Source organism: Danaus plexippus, chromosome 14 (genome assembly GCF_018135715.1).
Source record: "Danaus plexippus chromosome 14, MEX_DaPlex, whole genome shotgun sequence".
Taxonomy (NCBI): domain Eukaryota; kingdom Metazoa; phylum Arthropoda; class Insecta; order Lepidoptera; family Nymphalidae; genus Danaus; species Danaus plexippus.
In genome coordinates, this window is record NC_083546.1 from 6,333,248 (window position 1) to 6,358,518 (window position 25,271).

The window sequence follows — 25,271 nt, forward strand, 5'->3', positions numbered from 1 at the left end:
TTAGTATATCGTTTTAATTTTTCAAGGAAAATTTAGGTGTCAATGACAAAATCGAAGAGAAAATTCGCGATCACAGACAAATTTTTGCCCAGGTCAGTAAATATTCAAGTAACAATGCTATATAAGTTCCCGCCATTTTGTTGATACTCTGACATATTTTCAAATCGCTTGTTTAAGCAGTAATCTTTACAACTTTTTAAGAATAAAATTGTCTATATTTCTTTAACGGCTGTTATTGCCTAATATTAAAAAAATATCATATGTACCTATATAAGATTTCTCTGTCATTTTGCTTACTTTAAAGTTTTCTCGTTGAAAACATCTATTAAAATCTCTTTGGTTGTGAAATAAAAATGTATTTGATAAAATTGGTTTCGGCATCTAAGCTAAATCAATACTTTATAAAGGAAATGGCAGACAGAATTTATATTATTTAAATAGATTGTATTCTAATATCTTTACTTAGAATGTTTTGTTTTTGAGTGTAGATATTTTAAATGACTGTTTTACATTAAGTAGCTTGTCATTAATTCAGAATATTGGTTTATATTTGACGAAAATGTTCGAAATACAACGGAAAAGTTTCCATGAAAACTTTCTTCGCTAATGTCCTCTCATTTTATTTATGTTAATTTATTATATTTCAATATATTGTGGAATAGCTATAAAATTACTATTTTTTCATACAATTTCACCAATTGACTTGTAATGAATTAATATACTGGTTATTTATATTATTAAAAAGATATTTTTTTCTAAACTTTGATTATTTCTATATGAAATTTAATAATAAATTTGTTATATCTATATCACTAGTATTTCGTGTAGAAATGTTTTCTTATTTTTGCTTTGAAAATTATTATAATAGCATGTACATTAAATTAAATTACTTTAAACATTCAGATCAAAGGAAATCGTATGGATTATTTTCTCAAAATTTATGACATAAAGCATATTTTTTTTATATTAAAATTGCTATGATACATACAGATTTCAAGTATGCAACAAAAAAGGAAGACCTTACTGGAATTTTTTAGGAAAATTTTATACAAATTGTTCGCAACCTTGGTATTCCCATATAACATGACCAATGGAATGTTATTTTTCGAAAGAATTTTCATAAAAAGACCATATCAATGTTAATTGTTGCATTATAGTTTCTGATTTATATGCTTACGTCAGTTGTGAGTGAGGATTTAAGAATGATAAACTATAAGCGCTCCGTATTTAGTGCGACTATGAATACTAGTTATAAGGGTCATAATTGTCATGGAGTACTGGTAATATTTAGGCGTTGTACTAAAGCATACGCACGTGACAGCCGTCACGTTTAAGTTAATTAACGTAAAAGTCCTAACAAAAACAAGAACGTTAAAGGAAATCAAAGCCATCAATTTCTATGTATAAAAACCGGTTAATGTTTACAACGGATATGTTAATCTATTCAAGAGAACACGAGGGCGTTGCGTGTCACCCAGTGTTATAGTCAATGGCCTTAAAGTATGTATTATATATTGACATTTTAAACCTAATTAAGGAATTTTTACACATTTACACTATATATTTCTAATTCAATGTAACATTCACTATCTGATTTTGAAATGTATCGTATTTTCTTATTAATGTGAAATTTAGATTTATAATCGTTTTAAAAAAATGTCTTGATTAATTTTCTTTTTACTTGTCGTAATTTTTGGAATGGCTAGATGATTGTAGAGTAACTTACCCAAAAATGCAGTAATTTAAGTCGACATTAGGTGTCATTGATATGAAATATGTTGAGATATTCCATTTTAAACGTTAATGTAAAAATAAAAACTCGAGTTGTGTTGGTAACAACACCATAAGTTTAGAAAATATGTAGTAATAAAAAAACTGTTTATAACACGACTACTGTTTTAACTGCTGAAGTATATATATATATATATATATATATATATATATATATATATATATATTGGAACTTTTTTTTATAAATTGAAAAATTGTAGGTACTTATTTACCTAGAAAATGCTTTTCGTTTAAGTATAATGGCAAATCTCTCTACAACCTACTAAATGGGCCTACATGGGCCTGTCCAGAAATAGTATCAATTAATTTATGGAACGTACTTCGAAGGCAACCCTAGTAGGTTCTTTTCAAATTTGGTTAGGTAGAGAGAGAAGCTTGGACGGTGGAGGTGAGCGTTAAACTCGCGATAGGTGTCCCTTAAACCTATACCTGGGTCGCCAGTCCCAGGCACTGTTGAATCTCCTCTCCCTGCAACCCGATGGACCCGGCACCCCAATCCAATGAATCCAATGAGTGCTCAGAGGTTTCGTCTCTTATAATAAATTCGCCAGTAAACTTCACTATGTGGAGTAACAAATAACAAATTAAATAAAACACAGTTTTTAATACCTCTTCTAGTTACTACCTACTCTTCTTTTTCTTTGATACAAATGTACATAACTTTATGCTGTTATGGAGATTTCAAGATATAATTAGTAATCTTTTTATTTTGAAGTGCGTTAGAAATTATATGAAAATATATTTGACATACAACTTTATCTTATACTTAACAACGCAATTGGAAAAATCTCCATTCTTTTAAAATCTCTTGTAATAAAACTAACAATAAGATTTTATCCTATAAACTTTATAGTGTAGCGTTCCTTGAGAACAATCTTAACTAGTTTTCTAATATTGGCCGGAAATATTCGTCTGGCTCTACATTATTTTATCTTAATATCATGCGATCTAAATATAAAGTATTTTGTACCGATATTAAAATTGTTCGTGTTTAATTGAAATAATTGACAAAACATTTAAAACTACTAACGTAATTTAACAGGTTAAAGGATAATTTGTAGTTCATTGCGTACTTCCTATAACTATTGATAATTAAGTAAAAAAAAACAGAAACTTAAAGAGAAGTAGACTACACATCCATTCTAATATACATATGTAATTATTCAAATATTTGCAAAAATTGCAAAAACGAAAAATAAATACTTTTAGTATCCCCAAGTTACAACTCCCATGACCTAATTTCAATTGTAAAGTGTAGTCAAGGGTATCGCCGTATCACGACATTGAGACTTCAAAAGATGAGAGCAGACGAAACAAAACACTATAGCAGCTTTAATTTATATGAATTTCTTTGTCTTTTCCAAAACTGCGTTAGAAATGAGTAAATTTCAATTGTTATTTTTCATTACAAATTAAGTAGTTATAAAAAAATTATTTACAATGCGTGTAATAAATAAAAGGATTTAATTTAACGTAAATATTGATAAATTTAAATAAAATTTTAATTATACATTAATAAGACATAAACGTTCAAGTTTATTGATACAGAACTCCATAACCCGTATAAATAATATTATAATGAAGCTGACGGCATCTCAGCAACTATTGCATCAGGCTGTTTATCCTGTTTTGCAACTTAGGATCTCATTGTCACGACTGCAGAACAAGATACAGTAATAGTGTTGCATAATATTGAATTATTAGTCGTTGCATACAGCTGAATCCATGAATTCTCTTCCTATATACCGCTTACATTACTTACGACTTACTAATTATTCCTTATTAAGTTGAAATATGGATAATAGACAGAAACTCTCAAGTTGTCTCATACACGATGACAATGAATTGCTAATAAAGAAGCTCTCTAATACCTTTTTTCTTTTAGAACTATCACCAATCGAGAACAAAATATAAATTTTCAATTATTCTTTTAAAAGTAAACATGAAATTTTATGTTATAAAAATTTCGTTATCTCAACTTCCAGACTCGCAAAAAACTTGTGCACCAGAAAAGGCAGTCGTCGAGCTAACACCGGGAACCGTCTGGAGCACTCGGTACTGACCCACATTCAGCACGTGCCTTAGATCCTCTCTACATCTACCTTCAGCAGTCGACGATGGCCCGCGGCGATGAAATTAAGACAGCCTCCAAGGCTACAAACGCTTGCAAGCAATTTGATGTCTCTGCTCCGATCAAGTGAGTAAATGAACTCTAAACTTTTATCATCTTTATAAAATAGAAAAGCTGTACTGTGTACAAAAAAATACTTTTATTAAGATAACAATATCTAGGATATTTTCAAGTTATTAAAGGATAAACATGCGAAGAATAATCATTATAATTCAATGAAATATAAAATGCATTCATTTTAAAAACTATTGTCTTTGTGAGCTGAGTTCTCTTGTCAATTACACAACTTTTTTCCACTGCATCCCTTGAGAGCTCGTTAAAACGCTTATATTTTATATTCTCGTTTAAAAGATACTGACATCATTATTCAGGGAAACTTTATGGCAATGATTAAATTATTAATCATACTTTTCGATTACAATACAAATGAACACGTTAAGTATCTAGCAGATTTCGTGGATGCAATACTGAATAAACATTTAAATGAAACTAATATTTTTCGGATGAACTACGCGGATTTTTATTATTTTAAAAAACTACATAATCCTGACGTTTCGGTTACTTTTCAGTAACCGTGAAAGTAACCGAAACGTCGGGATTATGTAGTTTTTTTTTAAATAATAAAAATCCGCGTAGTTCATCCGAAAAATATTAGTTTCATTTAAATGAATCAAACTAGCGAAAATCTTAGATTTCATTACTTAATAAACTTATTTTTGTTTCAGAAAACCTATAGCAAGCCAATACGCTTCACAATCAGGAAAAACGTCGGAGCAGAAAAATTACGGCGCCTGGGGCCCTACCTTCAAGGACAAGAGGACTTTCGTCGACATGCACCACTGCTGAACTTTTTTCACTAAACGTCATCGTACTCTATGGACGCCAAAACATCTTGTCAAACAATGCCTTGACGTTTAATCTGTCACTTAACTCTTCTAAGGTGGAGGTCTTTCGGGTGTCTTACTAACAAGCTTGTATCAATTTACTAATTAAAGCATAATCTTTTCATGTGAATTTTTTTGTTTCAACCTCAAAGTGATATGTACTAGAATAGATATTTATTAGAATTCATAAAACCGATACCATATATATTTTTTTTATTGATCAACCTTTTAAAAAAAAAAAAAAAAAATTAAAAATAATACGGGTGCTTAAACAATAAGTGGTTAAAGACTTTTTTAAATAGCGTTTTAACGGCGTCCATTAACATTTTGTGAGAAAAATGCTCGGATCTCTTTCGAGGTTCTTATATAAAGGTATGGGTAATTCGCGTTCCACGATACAAAGACTTTGCTAATGAGAGCGAAACAAAGCTTTGCGTAATCCATGTTAATGCTATAAATATTATAGCCTGAATTTATTTTTTTAATCATTACACCACAAACTTTTTTCACCACAACATTTTAATTTCGAGCAAAGAGATCCTAATGAGATTTGTGGAGATTTATTGGACATTATAAGGGGTTCCAAGCTATCGCAGCAGCGACACGTTTGCGACGGCTATATTTAAAAAGGTAATAGAGCGACAGACATTTATTAGAATCGAGAACTACCTCTTTTTTGAAGGCGGTTAAAATGTAGTCATAGTTGCTGTGAAAGTGATAGTCTTATTAAAATCTCTCCAGCTGTTTCAGAGACTAGTCAACATCGACAATAGAGAAATAAAAAAATTCAAAACGTCTTATGAAGCTTGGTGTTTGGTGAATAGCTGTCAGTTTAAACTTACAAACATACATACAGTACAATGTTATTTTTTGAGTTATCACATAAATAATTATATCTATAGAATAAGAATAAAAAAAATTGTCTGAAAAGTTGCATTATTTCAAAATGTGATGTCGTGTATCTGAATAGACAAACGTTGATACCAAGTACGAATTTGACACGGGTATAGATTCGTGTTTACAAATATGTGGCTTTCACACAAATTAATTATTATTCGAAGTAATTTTTTTTATAACATGGATTAAATCTAAATAAAATTAAACTGTCTAAAAACTAAATTGCTTTAAAGTTTTATAAAAATTCATCATGAAGTTTTTATGTTATTTAATGACTAATGCCTTTATTCTTCTGATGTAATTAAAATGTATATATAATGTAATGGTGTCGTAAAAGTAAGCTAAGCGAAGACCTCGCCGAAATTAAAGGCTTAGCTCGGAGCCTTCAACATCAAAACTCCTTGAAGTAAAAACTCACCAATTAACTTCTAATATCAGTTTTGAATACTGTATATGTTTATATTGTTTGGAAAACAAATTAAAAATCTACTAAAACCAATTCCCAATGAAGCGAAACGTTTGAAAAGAACCTGCAATTAAAATAACAAGATTTCTGACAACTGAAAATCCCGCATTGCATCCAACTAGCTCAAAAGCCACTGCAATAAAAACCGCAATCACTAATTCTGTTGCCTCTCCTCATCCAGTCAATTTTTAAAACTATTTTCATATGATGCTATCTCATTTGAAAAATGAAAATTCTTTTATCAAATCAACCTTCATTTTGTAGGTTTAAGACGTTTGTGATAACATTATATTGATTATTATAACGTTATTTCTAGTTCATTTTATTTGGTGAATCGTAATTTTATTTCATTTGTTTCTATATCGATTTATAGGAAGTAATTTTTTTGATACTTCGAAAGGTCGTTTAATATCCAATGAGATAAAAGAAGTTCTAGACTTCGCTGAAACATACAAAGTTGTATTTGAATTTCAAATTTTGGTTTGCAACTATGAATCGACGAGTAAAAAGGTATTTGGTTTTATAATTCTTTTGTAGGCATGACCTAGTGACGAGAATGAGGAGATCGCACTGAAACACGTGTTTACCTTTGCTGAAGGTCTGACATCTGATACATATTTAAGATTCTTCTTTAAATGTTAACTAAAACAATTTTATTTGCTATAAGTAATCCAAACGAATATATAAAATGAAAAAAATGAGAGTAAATATAAGGTTTATCTTAACGAAATGTAATAAAAATTATTTTATCTAAATATTGGCTATCAGTATTAGATTAAAAAAAAAGAAATAACTTGCTTTTTTGAAATTATGCTGTCGATAAGATCGTATCTTAAGACAGTTTCAAAGTTAACATGTTGATTAAGTGTAGCAGATTTTTTTTTATGTTAAAAGCGAGCGGAGTAATGACTAGTATCATCAAGTCATCATCTTCATCGGCCAATCATCGTCAACTTGTGAACTTAAACTTCTCTAACTGAACTCTAAATCGGTTGAAATATACCTATTAGAGCCGCTGCATCCAGTCAGAGTTACCATTTAAGGATGCCCAACTTTTTTGTGGACTTATCGCCAAAATTTTGTCAGAAAGCTTTGGATATTAAGTAAAATTTACTACAAGAAGGATAGGTTGGTAGTAGAAAGCGTTTATAGGACAACTCTCATTCTAGTCGAAACAGAAAGTAGGTGTGACAAACTGTTCTTGACATGGTTTTGGTGTATTCCTATTTTTCGTGGATTGACATAAATAATTTGTCATCTTTATAGGCCAGCAGAAACTTAAAGAATTCTACATCATTTACTTTCTATGGTTATTTTTCTAAAAAATTAAGGATTACAATGTTATTGTGAAAGTAAAATTAAATGTAAAGAGACAAAATCTCTTAGCATTCCATGGATTCACCTTGCGGATGCCGTTTCAATCGCGATATAATACAAATAAAAATATATTTTGTATACACCAGTTCGAAACTTAGGAATCTTTTAGGGAATTTCAGATTTTGCGTCAATTTTTCTAAATATTATTTATTATGAAGTCAAAATATACATTAATGCTCTCAACAACTCATCTAGTTTCAATTCCATTTTTATAAAAATCCTTCCAGCCTATTCGAAAACTACTACGGATTAAACGATACACATTCAGACCCAAAAAAACAAACGATGTTAATTATAGGGCGTTGTTTATCTAAATAAAATTAATAACACTAAATATTCTTTATTATTAGAATTAAAAAACAAAAAAAAATATTTTGTACATATATAAACTTTAAAAAGAGCTTTATTTAGATTAAATGCAATCCATTTAAAGCAGTTAGCTCTATATAAAGCCAAGTTAAATTTACAACCGTTCAGACGTAGTTTGCGTAGCGTGACCGTTACCAATATTCATAACTATATATATATATATATGTATGAGTAAAACTATCCAAAACCTCGTTGTTTAAAATAATATATTTGCTTTTAGAATGGACTGAGATTTTTACTAATAAAGTTAAAGTTGAATATGTGTTTTGTACCTATTTTATTCTGTACACGGCCGTGCTCTGGAAGAATATATAATAACTATTTTATAAGTTTAGGAATGTCACCAATATGTATGCGTAATGATTTTGATGTTTCAAACCGGCAAAAAAAAAAACAAAGGAAGGGATTCGACGCTAAACATAAAAAAAAAGTAATTTATGAGTTCCCATTACTTGGTTACAAACAAAGTTTACTTTTCACTGCGGACAAAATTTACGCTTCGTTATAAGTCGAAACTTTACCTGCGGATAAATTAAACTGTCCTACAATTATAAATAATAATACAATCGGAAACATCTTAACTGCTATTCGAGCAATACCTTAAAATAATGTATAATTAAAAATAATTTATAGCATTTTGTATAACATGTAATTCATTCTTACAACAAATATTATTTTTTTATAAATATGTATTAGGATAGTAAATCTTTACAGCCAAAGGCTGGAATAAAATGAGTTTTTTTTATCTATTATAAATTTTGTTAATTTTGCTTGGGATTTTTAAATATTTTTTTTAAAGTCTGTTAGAGTACTTTTAAAGTATTTTTTTTTCTAATGCAGCGTTCCCGCACGTGCTATCGACCGTGGTGCGGGATAAGAACGATCATTGCGCGCGCAATGACATAACCAGTGTTGCACTGTTTACTTTGTATTGTTAGAAATTAAAAAAGTAATCCAAAAATATTTAAAGGAAGTATAGCCGAATAACAGAAACTATAAATAAATAACATTTTTAAATTCTCTGCGTAGTGGAAACTTTTTAGTCAATTAAATCACATAATGTTTTACATGTGTCTAAGTAAAATTATTTCTATATTTGTGGACAAGGTCTGTTTGTCTGTCTGCGAGTCGTTTAATTAATATTTTAATTAGTATTTACAGTATAAATAATTTTATTTTTGAATAGCGGTTTATGTACTGTAAATTAAAATAAAAAACATCACATGCAATTTCGGAGTATTGGTGGTACTTATTTAAATTACATTTCTTAATTTTCACATATCTTTGACACAAATCATACTTTTTATAAAAATTCAGTGAAACAAGGGACGGTTAAGCAAAGTGTGATGGAAGCAAAGATTTACTTTAAGCGTCATATATTTGAGAAATGGTGGCAATTCCGTAAGCTTTAACAGTTAATAGGTTTCAAACACATTACCAAGTTAAAGGGAACTTATCATGCTATAAACGCCTTTGTTTCGAAACAAGTGGGTTAGTAATGGAACAATTATCGGTTGTAATGGAAATTAAGAGAATACGCGCGCTTTATCGATAAGACCGCGCGTTGGCTGCGGCAGTGACAGTGTGGCCAGTATTCGAAATTTTTTTCTCAAATTTAGGGAGATAAAAAACGTACTAAAATATTGAATGATTTCCACATTACTCTTATCGATAATTAAAAACATATTAATATATGAAATATCCTTAATTGCAAACAAAAGATTTAAAATGAAATCATTTGATATATAGTTCATAACGAGAAAGAATTAAATTAGGAAAAGAAATTAAAAAATATTTCACAGAAAAGTAATAAAATAAATGATTGAATTTGTGTCGACAAACACGATCCGGGGTAAATATTATTGTAGTTGGCAGCACTGAAGTACAGTTTCAGCGTCAGACGCCGCATGGCCGACCGGAGTAGGCACCGCGTCGCGCCCGCCCCGGCGCCGACAAAGAAGCAGTACGCATATGTACCTTGCCCGCGCTCCGAAGAAGTTGGGACGGAGTTCGCACTACAGCTGCTGAGGACTCACCAGGAATCCACACCCGAGAAAAAAATCGGTAAGTGACATAACAAATGTCAACTTTTTGGCGGGAAAAATTTTTTTTTTCCTCCTAAAATGCATCAACATCCTCTCATGAAGTATTATCTGTCATATAACATTAAAAATATCTGACACGCTCATCGTCATTTATAAATTTTTAATCGTCGTAAAAATGTTATTTTAAAATCGAAATTCGACTGTTATGACATAATGTCAGGTTGAATAATATATAAACACGTTTAAATGTGAATGTAGCGAGGATTACTGCGGTTTATTTCGGCAGAACTCTTTAAAAAATTTATGAGAGCGCATCCAAAATTTAGCTCAAAATGTATATCATTTGATCAACCTGCTAATTGGTATGACTGCAGTGATTATACCTTCTACATTTATTGTCTTCATCGATGCTAAAATAAAAACATCCATTAATGATCAAAATGGGTATAAAAGTAAAGTGTAGTAAGTTTTAACGTGACTTATAACAAAAATTTACGAAATTAATTTTATAAAATGTAATATTAAAAAATAATATTGGGAGTAATTACAATATATTATTTCTTTTATCAAATTAGTTCAGTCGAATAATGTTATGGAACCCTACGCACACTTCTCCTTAATAAACAAAATTAAAATTAATTTCATATATTTTTAAAACACTGATATCTAAATTTGTAGCTTAAATATTAAACGTTGTGGCTTAATTTTGTCGCGTGTTCATTAAAATCCGGGTTACAAATGATTTAGTACAATTGAGACGGTGAACTTTCGGACATTAAAAATTACAAAATTGTTTTTTTTTTCTTGTACTCATATTTATGGACAGTGTGACAAATTCTATTAATCAAACGAAGACGCGGTCAAAAGCTAGTTATTTAACGAAGAGAAGAATTTAAATATACATGAAAGTTTAAATAGGAGGGAAAAAAGCCCCTTAAGGAAGTTCACGCTGTTTGTATAAGCTGTGTAGTACTTTGCTCCGTTTGAGTAATATGGGGAGATACAAATTTATTACAGACATAAACATATATATCGGAAGCTATAAAAGAAAATTCATATCGTAATATTATAAGCAAAAAGTATCAATTCTCGTTATTATTGAGTTTTAAGTCTTCAATATAGCGAGTTACCAAAATATTATATATAACAATTAAAAACATCTTTATCATAAGAGTACCAGCTCTTTTTAAGAAAAGAATAGAAATAAGCTTCTATAAGCAATTTTTACGGATGATTACTTTATCAAGTGCTTCCCTTTCTCCATTATAATTGTGAAATAACAACGAATTTATTAATTAATCTTTAATAAAAAAAAATATATTATGTATTCCAAATGATTCGTTCAATGCAATAAAAATGTAACACAAATTTAAATGTTGCTACCTTCCATTCAAACCTTAATAAGTGATAGTAATCTGTGTAACTATGTATGCTGCATGACTCCAGTTTTTTTAATCTGTTGAATATATCTACATAATAGCAAAAAAATTATATTCGATTTATTACATTTTAATTGCATATTAATAGTAAAAGAAAAAATGAAAAAAAGTAAAGCCAGAATAAAGAAATTCTAATATTGCGACTTATATTTAATACAGAATTAGTAATATAAGCCAGACAGTTAAATGTTTCGTCTCCAGTAGAAAGCTTCCATTAATATAATTAATCAAACATAATATTTTAATGAAAATATCAAAAATACGACGATATTAAATGACAAGAGATATGTATAGATAATTAAATAATTATAACTGTTTATGACGCGACATTTTGGCGCGATGTAGGTGTCACGGTGACGTCATTCGGCCATGTCGTGATAGATTGTAACACCTTGCAGAAGCACATGTGACAAATATCATAAAATAGACCTTTGTGTGTTACTAATAATTTATTGGTTTTATTAAGTTCTGTCTAGGAAATCAACCAAATTGAATTTTATCAGTAACCTTAGCTTTTAGCACTTAGTACAGAAAAGTTACATGACAATTTAAAAAAGACAGAATGTCGATGTCAAATAAAAAAAAAACATCAAAGTAATAATGAGCACAGCTAAAAATAAATTGTATTTACAAACCATATCCAATTAAAATTATACACAAATGCACAGCAATATAATGGAAAAGGTTTAAAAATAATCACATGTATTCAGAACGCTTTTAAGAATCGCATTTTTAAATGATATATTGAGAGAGTTTGAAATTAAAGTTAAAACGCTGCCACGTAAAACGTAGATGATTGTGGATTGTGATGAGAGTCAAGTATGAAGTCGCATTGCAGATGTGGACCATAATTATATACTATATGTATTTATTTTACACAAAATATATATTAGATGTTTTTGGACGTCAAAATTAAAAGCATTTTTTGCTTTTTTCAGCAAGAATATACAATTTATAATAATCTATTTTATTTTAACTTTTAAATTTTAGAAACATCCGTTCGGAAATAAAATAATAATGATAAATTATTATGCATTAAGTCTCTTGAGATTAATCGCTTATAATATTTAGTAAAACTAGTTATTTTAATCTGATAGTGTGTTAGTTATAACTTACTAGCAATTGTACAAAAAGCGTGTTTATTATAGTCAGGTGACAATAAAGAAATTCCGCCAAAAAATAAACAGACAAAGGTTAAAAAAATAAACTGACTTTAGATTGAAAGACATATATATCTTATTGTGAATTAAGTTCTATAAAAAATACTTTCTCAAATTATTCTTTTTAATTTATAAGGTTTTTAAATTAAAATATATATTCGGAATACAATCATATATTCGAAAATATTTAACAAACACTGTGTATTCCATTCCAATGTTTATTTAAAGTTTAGTGTAATGTTTACAAGCACTTCTGGCGGGAGAAATAATTAAAGCGGTCAAGTGTGAGCCCGACCGTTACTTGTTACTTGTTACAAACATAAAATTTACTTGGTCTTTGCAACTATTTTTAAACTTAAGACATTCCCCTTGTTGTCTCAATGGTTTTTCTTTACTCGCAGCAACGTGAATTGAGAATTTCATTTATTTTTTATACACGTACCAATAAATAGAGTTGAATGCCCGTTTACTCGGAGATTTTACAATATTGTTACGTGAATAATAAATGCCATCTCTTTTTTGTTCAAATATATTACGAATTCATGTGATGGCGTTCTCCTTTGTCTTTTTTTTTAATATCATCAGTCGTTTGTTTCTCTCAAGAATCTTGAAATGTGTTGGAATGGATCCGATTGTATTAGTAATATTGGATGTTTTGGGAGTACGGTTATGTTTATTGAAACTCGGATACTGCACACCCAAAAGAAGAGAAGACTGAAAAATAGATGAAGTTTCTTTAATGTTTTTTTCTTTGGTTACGTATTTATCGTACAAAATAGGGTTAATGGGGTAAAGAATTAGGTCCGTCTCGTTATTGAAATGTCATTTGTAAATAAAAAATTAACACCGGAGTCCTGGAACACGCTAAGGTTAAAAGGGAAATGGAATAAAGATATGAAGGAGAGAAAACTGTGAGATGTGTCTAGTTTAAATTATTGATAAGAACATAAACAAAAATCTAAGAGGACCAGTTGACTTCTGACTAAGAGTTAGTAATAAGTACAACGTGAGTAATTTAAATTATTTTATTAATACAGTATAAATTCATCTATCTATCTTCAAGATATTCCTGCAAGGTTTCGTACACAGAGGGGAAAGGAAAACGTAGTGTTATCCAAATATCTCGATGTGACCAGTTTGTAACGCCAACGAGTTCGTGGCTCTCATCAATCAGATCAATTTTATATTTGGTACTTCACGAAATAACTGCCGTGTAACTGACAGCTCACATGCGGTGATTGGAAAAGGTAGATTTGAATCAGACGATCCATGGATTTTTCAGTATGATTTTATATGGTTGTTGCCTTTCATAGCATTGTATATAAAAAAATGTGAATATATATTCGATTAAGAAGTTTAAATTATAATGAACGAGCCTTATTTGAAGCTAGAAAAGGATATTTTGCTTGTAAACTTCTTTGTCATGATTGCAACTACTATAGCTGACTTCCAATAGAAGCTGTAGTCATAGAGCAAAGTTGTTATTGGATAAATTCATGTTTATAATATCAAACAGCCTCATTAGGCATTAGCTCCAATTAGCTTAGGGTAATTATACTCCTACTCGTCCGCAATTAAAACCCTAAATGGTTCACGCAGTAACATTTTGCGCGAGTTTAAATTCGTCTCATAAATTTCGTTTCATTTTCTAATATAAAGGCTATTTCGGGCATTGCATTGGTTTCCTTGGTGGACGAAAATAGTTATTTTTGAAAAATATTATTTACTTAACGAAACTGAATCGTAAATACGAAGTGTATAGTAAAATTTTGTTACTAAAATTCTTTACTAACGGAGTTTTTAATAAATAATATTCTTTATATATTTGAAATATTATGTAAATGTAACTTACTGATTACACATTACGAAGGTCTGTTGTGAGTATAGCGGCTGTACCGACGCTCCCAAAAAATAATCGACAATACCGCGCTTATATTTACAATCAAAGTGGTGCTTTGTACACAAACAATATCGTTCAGCGTTATTTATATCCACGATATTTTTGTGTATACAAAAAAGACTCCAAAAAAAAACCTTGTTCATAAAATTTATACCAATAACAATGCAATATTTCAAGCACAAAATTTGCTTTTTACTTGCAGTTTTTTTTTTTCAATATACAACATTTTCTTTATAGAACTATGTTTTAACTGAAAAATGGAAATAAATAAAAATAAGCGTAGTTGGCCATTTCAATAAATTTTGTTATATTAAACCGAAGGTGGTGAATGTAACTGATAGGATTTTTAAGATTTTCACGTGTACTCATTTAAATGAAACTAAAGTTCTCGGATGCTGCTCGTTTTTTTTTTTAATCTACATACTGCCGACGTTTCGGTTCCTTTACAGAAACCGTGATCACGGGCACACGAGACTAAACTTTTATATAAGACTTTTATCATACCTTTTAAATTGTAATGCACTGGAAAGTTGCCGGTTCTTTTAAACTTAAGCCATGTTATTAGACGGTAGCTTCTTAAGATCATACGTTAATGTAATTTATACAATGCAATTGTCAGTTGTATTGAGATTGTGAATTTTGGTCTCATTTTATTAAAAAACAATTATATATATATATATATTATGAAAATGTTGCTTCACTAATACATCTTCGCACAAAGTAGACTCAAAGTGGAAAAGTACTCTGTACATTATCACAAACAAAAATTATATTGCAATGAAAAAGAGTAATTGTATGTCCACTTGTAATGCATAGCAATAAAATATTTTAAACGTTGTTGTACAAAGATTCGTATATGAAAATGAATTCCGTTAAAAGAGTGATGGAATTATTAATTTTAGTGTATATGTATACTATAAATTAAAACTCTTAGAGAGTTTATATACTTCTCAATATCAGTACTTTTGTTAGAAAATCCACTGACGACATACATACATTTACATTTATATAATAGTAAAATTCTAAGATAATCATATCTATTGTATTTCTAGATGTAAAAAAATTAAACAATTTAAATACTCTTATAAAGAAGAGGATTTTTATAAAGAACTTCAACAGCATTCTCTTCTATATTAATCTTTAAAAAATATATAATTTATCATTATTGAACACTTAGTAAAACATTACACATTCCTAAACGTCTCTACTATAGTATGTTTTTGGAAAGTATAGCAATTAACTTAATTGAGTACATAAAATGTACCAAATTAAAATAACATTGTTTGCGAAATTGAGTTCGCTGTACATTTTATTATCAGGATAAACAGATCTCGAAATAAATTAATTAAAATCAAACTTGGCAGAGACGAAACTACTCTTAAATACTCAGTTAAAAATATTTATTAAGTGTTCAGGTTACTGGGCATTAAACTCTCATAAGTTCGTTTCATTAATTGCTATCCCTACTTTTTTAATATTATAAATGCCAAAGCAAGTATGTCTGTTATGTTTTTACGTCTAAGGCAATGAACCAATTTTAATGAATTTTGGTATGGAGATAGATGGAACCCGTGAGAAGGACAAAGGCTACCTTTTATCCCGATCCCAAATCCCCTTCCCTATCCCGACGCTGATCTGGAAACTACACGGGTGGAACCTTGAAGCCATTCGGGTTCAGGGGCCGTAGTGGTAGAGACCAACTCTGATGTCCACGCGGACGGAGTCGCAAGCAAAAGCTAGTATCATAAACTTTGAATATCGATTTACACATGAGTCATGTCAGTGGAGGCCTAAAATTTTAAACATATTTTTTGTAACAAATCATGTTAAATTAAGAATTCGAACTGCAATACATATTTTTTTGTCCAAATCATGTAGGGCTCTATGATGTTACAATAAAACCTAGAATTATTAAAAATTTTATATAGTCAAAAACTTTATCTACTCCAGTTTCATAATTTATACAGTTTAAAACTTAAATAGTAGCAATTAAAATTTACGGTTTGAGCGAAGCAGCGCCCTAGAGGCTTGTGATGAGCAATTACTTTCCAAATTGCACTTGCAATCTATCTGTTTTTATGTTACTACCCCCACTGTGGGATCTCAATTGCACTCCTTTTCTGGTCAACTGCAGAAAATTAGACCACTAGACCTCGGCGTAAAGCGGTTATTTTTATATATTTTTATTATAATTTTTAAGCTACTCTTTCATACTGAAATACATTTAAATATTATTTAGTTCCTCCTTCAAATATGTATATATGTGTGTGTGTGCGTGTATGTTTTGCATCTGTAGGTATGTACCATCGTAAATCTCCAATGGATCGACTGATTTCTATGAGTTTTTTTTTGTTTCAAACCCATTTTCCTTACGATGGTTCTTAGCTATGTTTAGTGTAGTAAAAGTATCAGCTTTTTCCAAAATAATATTAGATATTTTGTTGCTTATGATTACTCGATTTAGCCCCCCACGAATGCCGGTTTAATTTTTAAATAACAATTAATCGTAGGGTTTTTTTAGTAAAACTTTCATAATATTTAACCTAAAAGAAATTTTCCGAAACTTTTTCATTCCAATGTTTAAGTTTTTCACGTCCCTTTCATTTACGAATGTCTGTATCCTATTAAAAATTCACTTCCAAGGGATCAACTATTCGCTTGAAAAGTTCCAGGGGTAAATTTTTAATAAGACATTGATTACTGCATACCTCTCAAAGAACTGTACCAAAACAGTTAATATATATAGGAGCAAATACCTTTTATTGACACAATTTATGATTATGGACGGTCCAAATTATTACACGTAAAAACCTTAAACTTTTAACACCCCTCAAATTATATGGGTGTTAAATATATTTTTTTTATCACTATCTGAAATAGGCTAAAAAATTAAATAAATAAAATAAAAAATAAATTGTTTAGCGCTAAAGCTATTTTATTTTTTGATTTTGATAAAATGAACTTTATTAAAGCAAAATAAAATCTGACATTACATTAATATTATGTGAATACTAGTATTTTTCAGACGGACAAAAATATATTTTTCGATACCACGTATGTTTATTTAGGCCGAAATAACAAACAGGATCGACATAGTTTTGCACATGACAACAAAAGCTAGATATAAAAGTTAGGTACGAAAATATAACTGTAGACGTATTCATTATGACTAGTATGTAAGCAATAAGAATTACTTAAAGCCAATATTCTATTGAAGATTACATATTCCCTGAAAAGTAGTTGCTACTCAAAACGTTTCGATTTATAGCATAAATTAATATATATATATATATATATATATATCTAAATATCTTTTTCATTACAATTAAAGTAAAGACTTGCTCGTATATCAAAAATAACTCCCAATTCGATGTCACTAAAACTAGGGAAAAAAAATCTTCAAAATTAAATATTAAAACAACTCAAATGTAACAAAAAAAACAGGTCGATTCATTATATATTTACGCCAAACATTTGTGGGTTTCGAAGTCGGTTAAATAAACAAATCTAGTTTAATGAACGTGCCCGTATTATCGTATAGGAAATATGCAAATCCATAGACAAATTACATCGTTTTGTGTCAACGTGTTACTGTTTTGGCACGGGGTTGCCATTTAAATGAAATTCAAACGGTATGTTTTGTACGTAATGCATACTTTAATAATTTATTATACTCGATACTATTAACCTTCTTCTAAACATTCATTTCTTGTTTCATTCATTAATTCGACTTATATATAAAATTACTTCGTAATTATTTTTTTCCTAACTTAACCTCAAAATGTATGAAAAATTTAAGCGAATATTAAGGCGGTTGTAAGAAAATCACGTCTAGTTTCTTCTTTAAGATAATCCCGGGAAAGAATAAATTCATATATCACTCGAACTGCGCCATTTGCGTTAAATTGAACACTACAAGAAGCGAACTTGAAATATTTGGTGAGGTGTAGGAGAAATTTATTGTTACATTAAGTATGAGTTATGTTATAATATTAAAGAAGAACTCTATGTTCAAACATGAATCATTCTATTGACAATTATTTTGATCGGATTTTAGTCGTTTTGAACTATAAATTTGTAATTAATTACGGATTTTTATTTTTATTTACATTATTATTTACATTAAAATACTATATGACACTGTTGTCAGCAATACGAACATGTCTAAATATATGAAAATCAAAGTCTTTATCTAAAACTACTTAAATACATCTTTTTTTATTACTCTTCTTTGGGACATGCATGAGATGCCGGCAATTTCCTTTGTATAGGAAACACATAATAGGTATTTTAATCGGGAACTAGCCCACAATCCTAAGGTATACCCAGATTATTCAGGGAGCCTATAGAAAACTAAAAAACCGTTCTAATTTCAATATCGAAGATGGTTAACAATTATCTATCACCTGACGTCCTCTAATCATAAATGTAAAATGTCATACTCCGAAGCACAAGTAGCGTGTACTGTATACAGAGTAATATACGAATAAATTATGTAATCGTTGACGGTAGATCACAAAAAACATGACCAACAAACAGACATTTTCATCTCGGATGTCCATAGTAACGCTTTTTATAAAGTTAGAGAAACGATGGGAAAAAATTTTAATGGAAAAAGTACGAAGAACAGATCCGAAAACTGTAGTAATACTTCAATGTGCGTTCGTCAGTCTTGGATATCATTATATAAATCTACTATTGTATGTGTTGCTGAATTAAGGTCTTACAAGATCTTTGACCTCAAAGGTAGACGAAGTTGACATTTTAGTAGAGATCAAATTAGCGTAGGCATTATAAATAGTAATTTACGAAATTATCGCCTGTTCCATAAAACTAGACTGTGCTCGAGGATGACTTCTTAACGTATTGTCGACCCAGGATAATATTTAAGCTAAAATTTTATTTAATGTCTAAATATAAATATGGTAGGCTTGCGTTTGTAACAAATTTACACAGTTTGGTTAAATTAATTGCCTACAGCGTTAAAAACATCGTCCAACAAATGATAGTAATTACGAGCTCATATAACTGAGGGTTTATCAAAACTGATCTGTGGAGGGATAATTATGTGTTCAATATATGCGATACGATATAAAAACTAAAAAATAATACTACCTTATCAGTTAGTAACAAGATTTAAATCCGTATGTAAGTGATATTATAATTTTCACCTCGTTTATTTTGCATCCCAATAGTTAGTTGAAAACGCGATTTAAACCGAATTTCTTAATTAATATCGAATATGTTATTAGCGGTTGTGACTGTATTTGTTATTCATATATATAAAGTGATATAAAATGTTACGACAAATAAAAAAATAAATAAATAAAACGAATATTTTTTTGGATTTACTACGCGATTTTAATTATTTTATCTACGTACTCCCGACGCGACGTTTCGGTTACTTTTCAGCAACCGTGATCACGGGCAGACGAGATGTTAATGAGAGTGAAAATTCGCGTAGTAAATTCGAAAAATATTAGTTTTATTCCAATGAATTATCGCGAAAGTCTTAGATCTCATTGTTAAAATTAGTTAAGCAAACTGAGATATGCATAACGACGTCATGGATTCCGTACATCATAGCCGTTTGATTTATTTAGTATCATGGTTTTACGTAATCCAATTCCATTATGGTTTCAATTCATTGGCAATTGAATTTCGGCGTACACTCGATGCCAGTCAGTGTACAGCCGTGCCAGTTACGAGGATCGTTAGGATTAGTTAACCAACGTTTACATTTCTCAATGAAGCCATCGTAATTTTATTTTTAATTTATTACTAGTCATTAAAGTGTAATAAATAAGTATCTTAAATACAAATAGTCAATATATAGTTTAATGAAAAATGTTCGAATCCTTTGTTTTCATTGATTAATCGTTATCTTTGTTATGCAGAGTTTAATAAGATCCAAGATTTTCGGGAGTTTTATTCATTTAAATGAAACTAATATTTTTCGGATAAACTACGCGTGATTTATTTTTGTGAAATCTACATACTCGCGACGATTCGGTTACTTTTCAGCAACCGTGATCACGGGCAGACGAGATGTGCCACTCACATCTATAATGTATTGTCGATAGCGAATAAATGTTGAATAATAACAAAATTAGTTTTCGTTTAGCTTATTTCATAATGTTCTAAAATAAATTTTACATTGCTTTTACTGTAACGACTCAAACTGTAGTTGTCTGTTCGTCACAATGCTTTCCGCTTCATTAAAAATATATTTACATTCAGCGAAGTTTCCACGAGGAAACATTTGTACTGAAATGTTTTGCGCAAAACATTATCTTAGTAAATTATGAGTCCAATAAAACGCTGTTCCCTCCTCTGGGTAAAGTCCGATACTTTAATATGTATTTTTCTTCGTTCCTCCGACCATGAGGATCTGTTAATTCATTTTGTATTCATACTTTTATATTTTTTTCTATTTAATACTCAAGTTATTAAGTTGAAGGTAAATGTTTTTTTCTTTTTATATCATAACAAATACTGCATTAAAAATCGTCATAATATATATGTTTAAAAATCGGTATAAATTTATATGTAAACAGCATTCACTGTCATCACTTCAATGTTTTATAGGTACCTAGTGAAAATTTCATAAGAGTAAGCATCTTAAAATTTTAAACAATTTTAAAAAATTGTTGTTTATCTTAATGATATTAATATGAAAAAAATTAGAAACCGGAAAAGAAATGAAATAATATAAAATGCAGAAACGTATGATTTCTAAACGAATCTTTATTTTCAAATAAAGAATATTTTATTTAAATCAAACGAAAAATGTTTTTAAATCTTCACATAAAAACTTTTCTTCCGCACTATCGTTAATTGGAGTACACACGAGTGGCCATTGCTTGGAGAGGTTGCTATATAAAAAAATAAATTATTCGAATTTAAGATTTAGGGTAATACCACTAAGACATTTAATTTATGTTCATAATTTTTCATCGGAAGACAGAAACAACTTATAAATAAGTACTTCTGTAAATAAACTTAGCCTCTCTTAACAACTTTCACTACGCCGATATAATAGTAACAATATATACTGTCTGAATTATAGAGATACTACAAAATAATACAAAAAAAAATCCGTCAAAATTAAAATCATTATAAATGTTATCTGGCCACGTTATAATAACAATATAAATTAAAATTAAAAATCTCTTCTCTCTTTTGCCGTTTTAAAATCTTTGCTAATGTAAGATTCGTTTAAAGTTATGTTTTAAAATGTTTCCAGATTCATTCGTTCTCATCTCATCACCATCTGGTATACTTGATATGTGTTTAAAACGTTAAAGTGAAACAAGCTATAGAAAGCTGTTGGCGCGTCGCCAGATTCAGAATAAAATTTAATAATATCTATTCCGAAAGCATTTTATTTACATTGTAAATATATCACACAAGTTATATCCTACGCTTACTACATCCAATTTCCGGAATTCACAACTAATATATATATATATATATATATATATATATATATATATATATATAAACATATACAATGATGTAAGTAAAACATAATAATGTTAAAGTTATATAATTTTTATTGCTAAACATTAAATTTGAATACAATATAATTCGACCGGAAATTACGTTTTCATCTTTTACTGTCTTCATTTCATCAGACAATCGTTCGGAAGCCTTAGCAATCCATCGCTGGATTTTCCCCGGAGGGTTGCGATTCTCATGCAACGAACGACCTTACCGTCTCTGCTATTGAAATTTAAATTGTTCTAGACGATTCTATTCACATTTTATACGTTATTATTAAATATTTTTCATATATTAAACATACTCGTAACATTGAACGCATTGCAAACGGATTATAACATACATTTTTTTTTCGTGTCAATATAAGCTTTTGAAATTCCTCGCAAAGACGTTTCACTTGAAGGATTTTTCATTGTGAAGTGCACAAAAATTTGGGAGGTCTTTTGTTACTGACACTGCTATCAGGACGGCTCAAAAATTTTATTTTGAACTTGTTTATTGTTGCTATAAAATTAAACTATACCTACCTGTTATAAACAATAATGTTATTAAAATAATTATTTATTATCTGCTTGTAATTTATGATTTTTTTTTTTTTGAATGAGATATTAATTGAATGAGAGTTTTAAATGTGGCTTAAAGCAGAAAGAAATTGAAATTCATTTTAAGATTTTGAGATTGTACTTTACTGTTATTTTATAAGCGCTGAACACAATTTTAGAACAATTCTTAGTTAGTTTTCATTTTATATATATTACACATATATTGTAGCAGTGCATTAAAAATGCCCAGGTGAATCATGGACATGCCGCCATTTTGGATTAAGAATGACGTCACAAAATGAAAAACATCTTCTCGTCCAAATTTAATTTGCATATACAAGTTTCAACACAAGCGAATAAAAGAATCTGCCTCAAAACTGAGTTGTAAGTTTTAACTGAGTTGTAAGTTTTACATTGAAAGTTAAATAAAAGATTCCAAAAGCCGTATTGCCGCCTGGGTTTAGTTTCCATTTAAAACTTAGAAGAACGATACATATGTAGATAAGAAAAATAGTCTTACATATATTCTATTGAGTTAATTAACAAAATGTGACAGTCGTAGTTAAATAATGATGTGAACACTATAATTGATATATACTTTCAAACCTAAATAAAATAATAATTAAAATTCTAGATTTGCAAACTTATGATACGATTTAATAATCTCAATGACATAGTCCTCTTATAGATAGAAATGTCGGAGTGGGAATTAATTTGTTGACAGTCGAAGGTCCGTTTGCAGTTGAAACAAATATCATAAAATTATTAACCTTAAGCCTTTATAACTTTTATTATATTTATATGTATAAAGTTGTACATATTTCAGTACTGGTAATTTGGTTTTGTTGTTATATTAACTTATTTACGGATAAGTGTTCAGGCGTCAAAGGTAAACATAAAAATTTTATACGATGTACTGATCGTTAAACATTTCCTAATTATAATATAATTAAATATGTTTTCATTCATTTATATTTGTCTATATTGTTGTTACATATTATGACAGACTTTATAATAGAAAATTTTCAACTCTACAATTTCCTACGTACATATGTATAAATGCTAATGTTTTTCTCGTTTGTAATTTATTTGATTAAAATATTTTATATATCGTGTAGATTATTCTATACTATCTTGTGTTGTATACACAATGTTCTTGTGTATATTACTGTTGTTACATTGTCATTGCCATGACATCGCATGACACAAACGTCTTACAGATATAATTGTTGGAATGTGGAATTGGTATTTTAATGGAAGCACCAAGAAAAGTTATTTGTTATCGAAACGTTAGCTGAATTTAATGCGGTTATAATTAAAATTCCATATATAATATTTCGTTACATACATCCATGGAAAATAATGAGTTTGTGTTCTTTTTAGCAACATTTTTAAAAGGTGAATTGGTTGTTACTGAGTAAGTTCATGACTATGTTTGCTACGGAGGGGAAAGAATTTAGTCGATTTAAAAAAAAATGTTTTTTTTTTTTGTTATCTGTGTAATCAATGAAAATGAGACGCATTCATCGGAATTAAAAATTAATTTTAAAAATGGAAGATTCATTACAATGATAATATTTTAATAGATCAATCTTATTCTTTATAACCTATTGAAGATGGATTTTTTTAAACTGTACAAGTACATTTAAAAATTAAATTAAATTAACAGACTCATTATACATTTATTGATACGATTTGTACGACACTGTAAGTACACGGATTCTTAAATTAAATAACTCTTCCAATAGATGTGTTGTATTTTGCTGACTTATCGTGAATTTTGAGCTACGTGTTACTATGACATGTTGTTTAATGCTTATATATGGAATTAAGAATTGAGTTTTAAACTCTCAAAAACATGCTTTTCAAATTTAAATCTATCCATATATACTTAATAAAATTTCAACTATTATAAGCTTAAAATCAATTCTCTGAAGAGACAAAAACAAATCTCACAGTAGTCTTTCTATTAAGTCTACTATCTCAGGATGACACTTTCTTATTTAGTCATTATTTCTAAGCGAATAAGTAACAACACTATATAATCCCCACATTTCAAATAACTTATAAAGGCATTACGATAATAAGCGGAAATGAACCGCGATCAATCGAAACACAATTTCCGTGAGCTTTTTATACGTTACAGGAACCGTGAAGATTTACACGTGTTTAATGTAACTAGTGAGTGTATAGTCCAAGTTTTTCGCACATCATATTATAAAAATGTATTGTATGTTTTGTTATATGATCAATGAGCGCAAGTATTTCATAAAAGGTTTGGTCAAAACGGGGTCGGAGGTCAATTTTATTCTATATAGTCGTAACAATATAATCTATAGCTTTTATGTTTTTTAAGGTATAAGTGATAGTTTTTATCAATCCTGGCACCTGGCCGGTTATTAATGGATTTTTTTTTCAACTTTTAAACGTTGTTTAAATAATAAATACAGAGTCTTTATTTTGTGGTCTCCGATCTACATTTCAGATTCTTTTGTATAATTACTTTATCATATTTTCTAGAAAACACTAAAAAATATATTCTTAATAACCGGTTCTAAATATGTTAGGAGTAAAATAGCTTATTTTTAATACTCTCTCTATTATTGGATTATTTTATTTTGTATACAAAAAGAATTAGAACAAAAAAAATCATTATGTGATTCTTAATTTTCTTGTTTCTTCTTGTTAAAAAGTTAATAACCACCCTAACATTTTTTTACGCTTTTGAAACGGAGACGACATATATATATATGTGTAATCATATGTA

At 29.1% G+C, this 25,271-nt stretch overlaps 1 protein-coding gene across 1 annotated transcript in view; it reads left to right on the top strand.

The window, feature by feature from the left end:
* The first annotated feature begins 9,807 nt into the window (after positions 1 to 9,807).
* LOC116769423 (uncharacterized) overlaps positions 9,808 to 25,271 on the top strand; it is a 60,820-nt gene continuing 45,356 nt past the window's right edge. Inside the window, exon 1 of the mRNA XM_032660511.2 lies at positions 9,808 to 9,979. Coding sequence (XP_032516402.1) covers positions 9,823 to 9,979 — 157 coding nt within the window. The 5' untranslated portion in view covers positions 9,808 to 9,822. The remainder of the gene's footprint in view (positions 9,980 to 25,271) is intronic.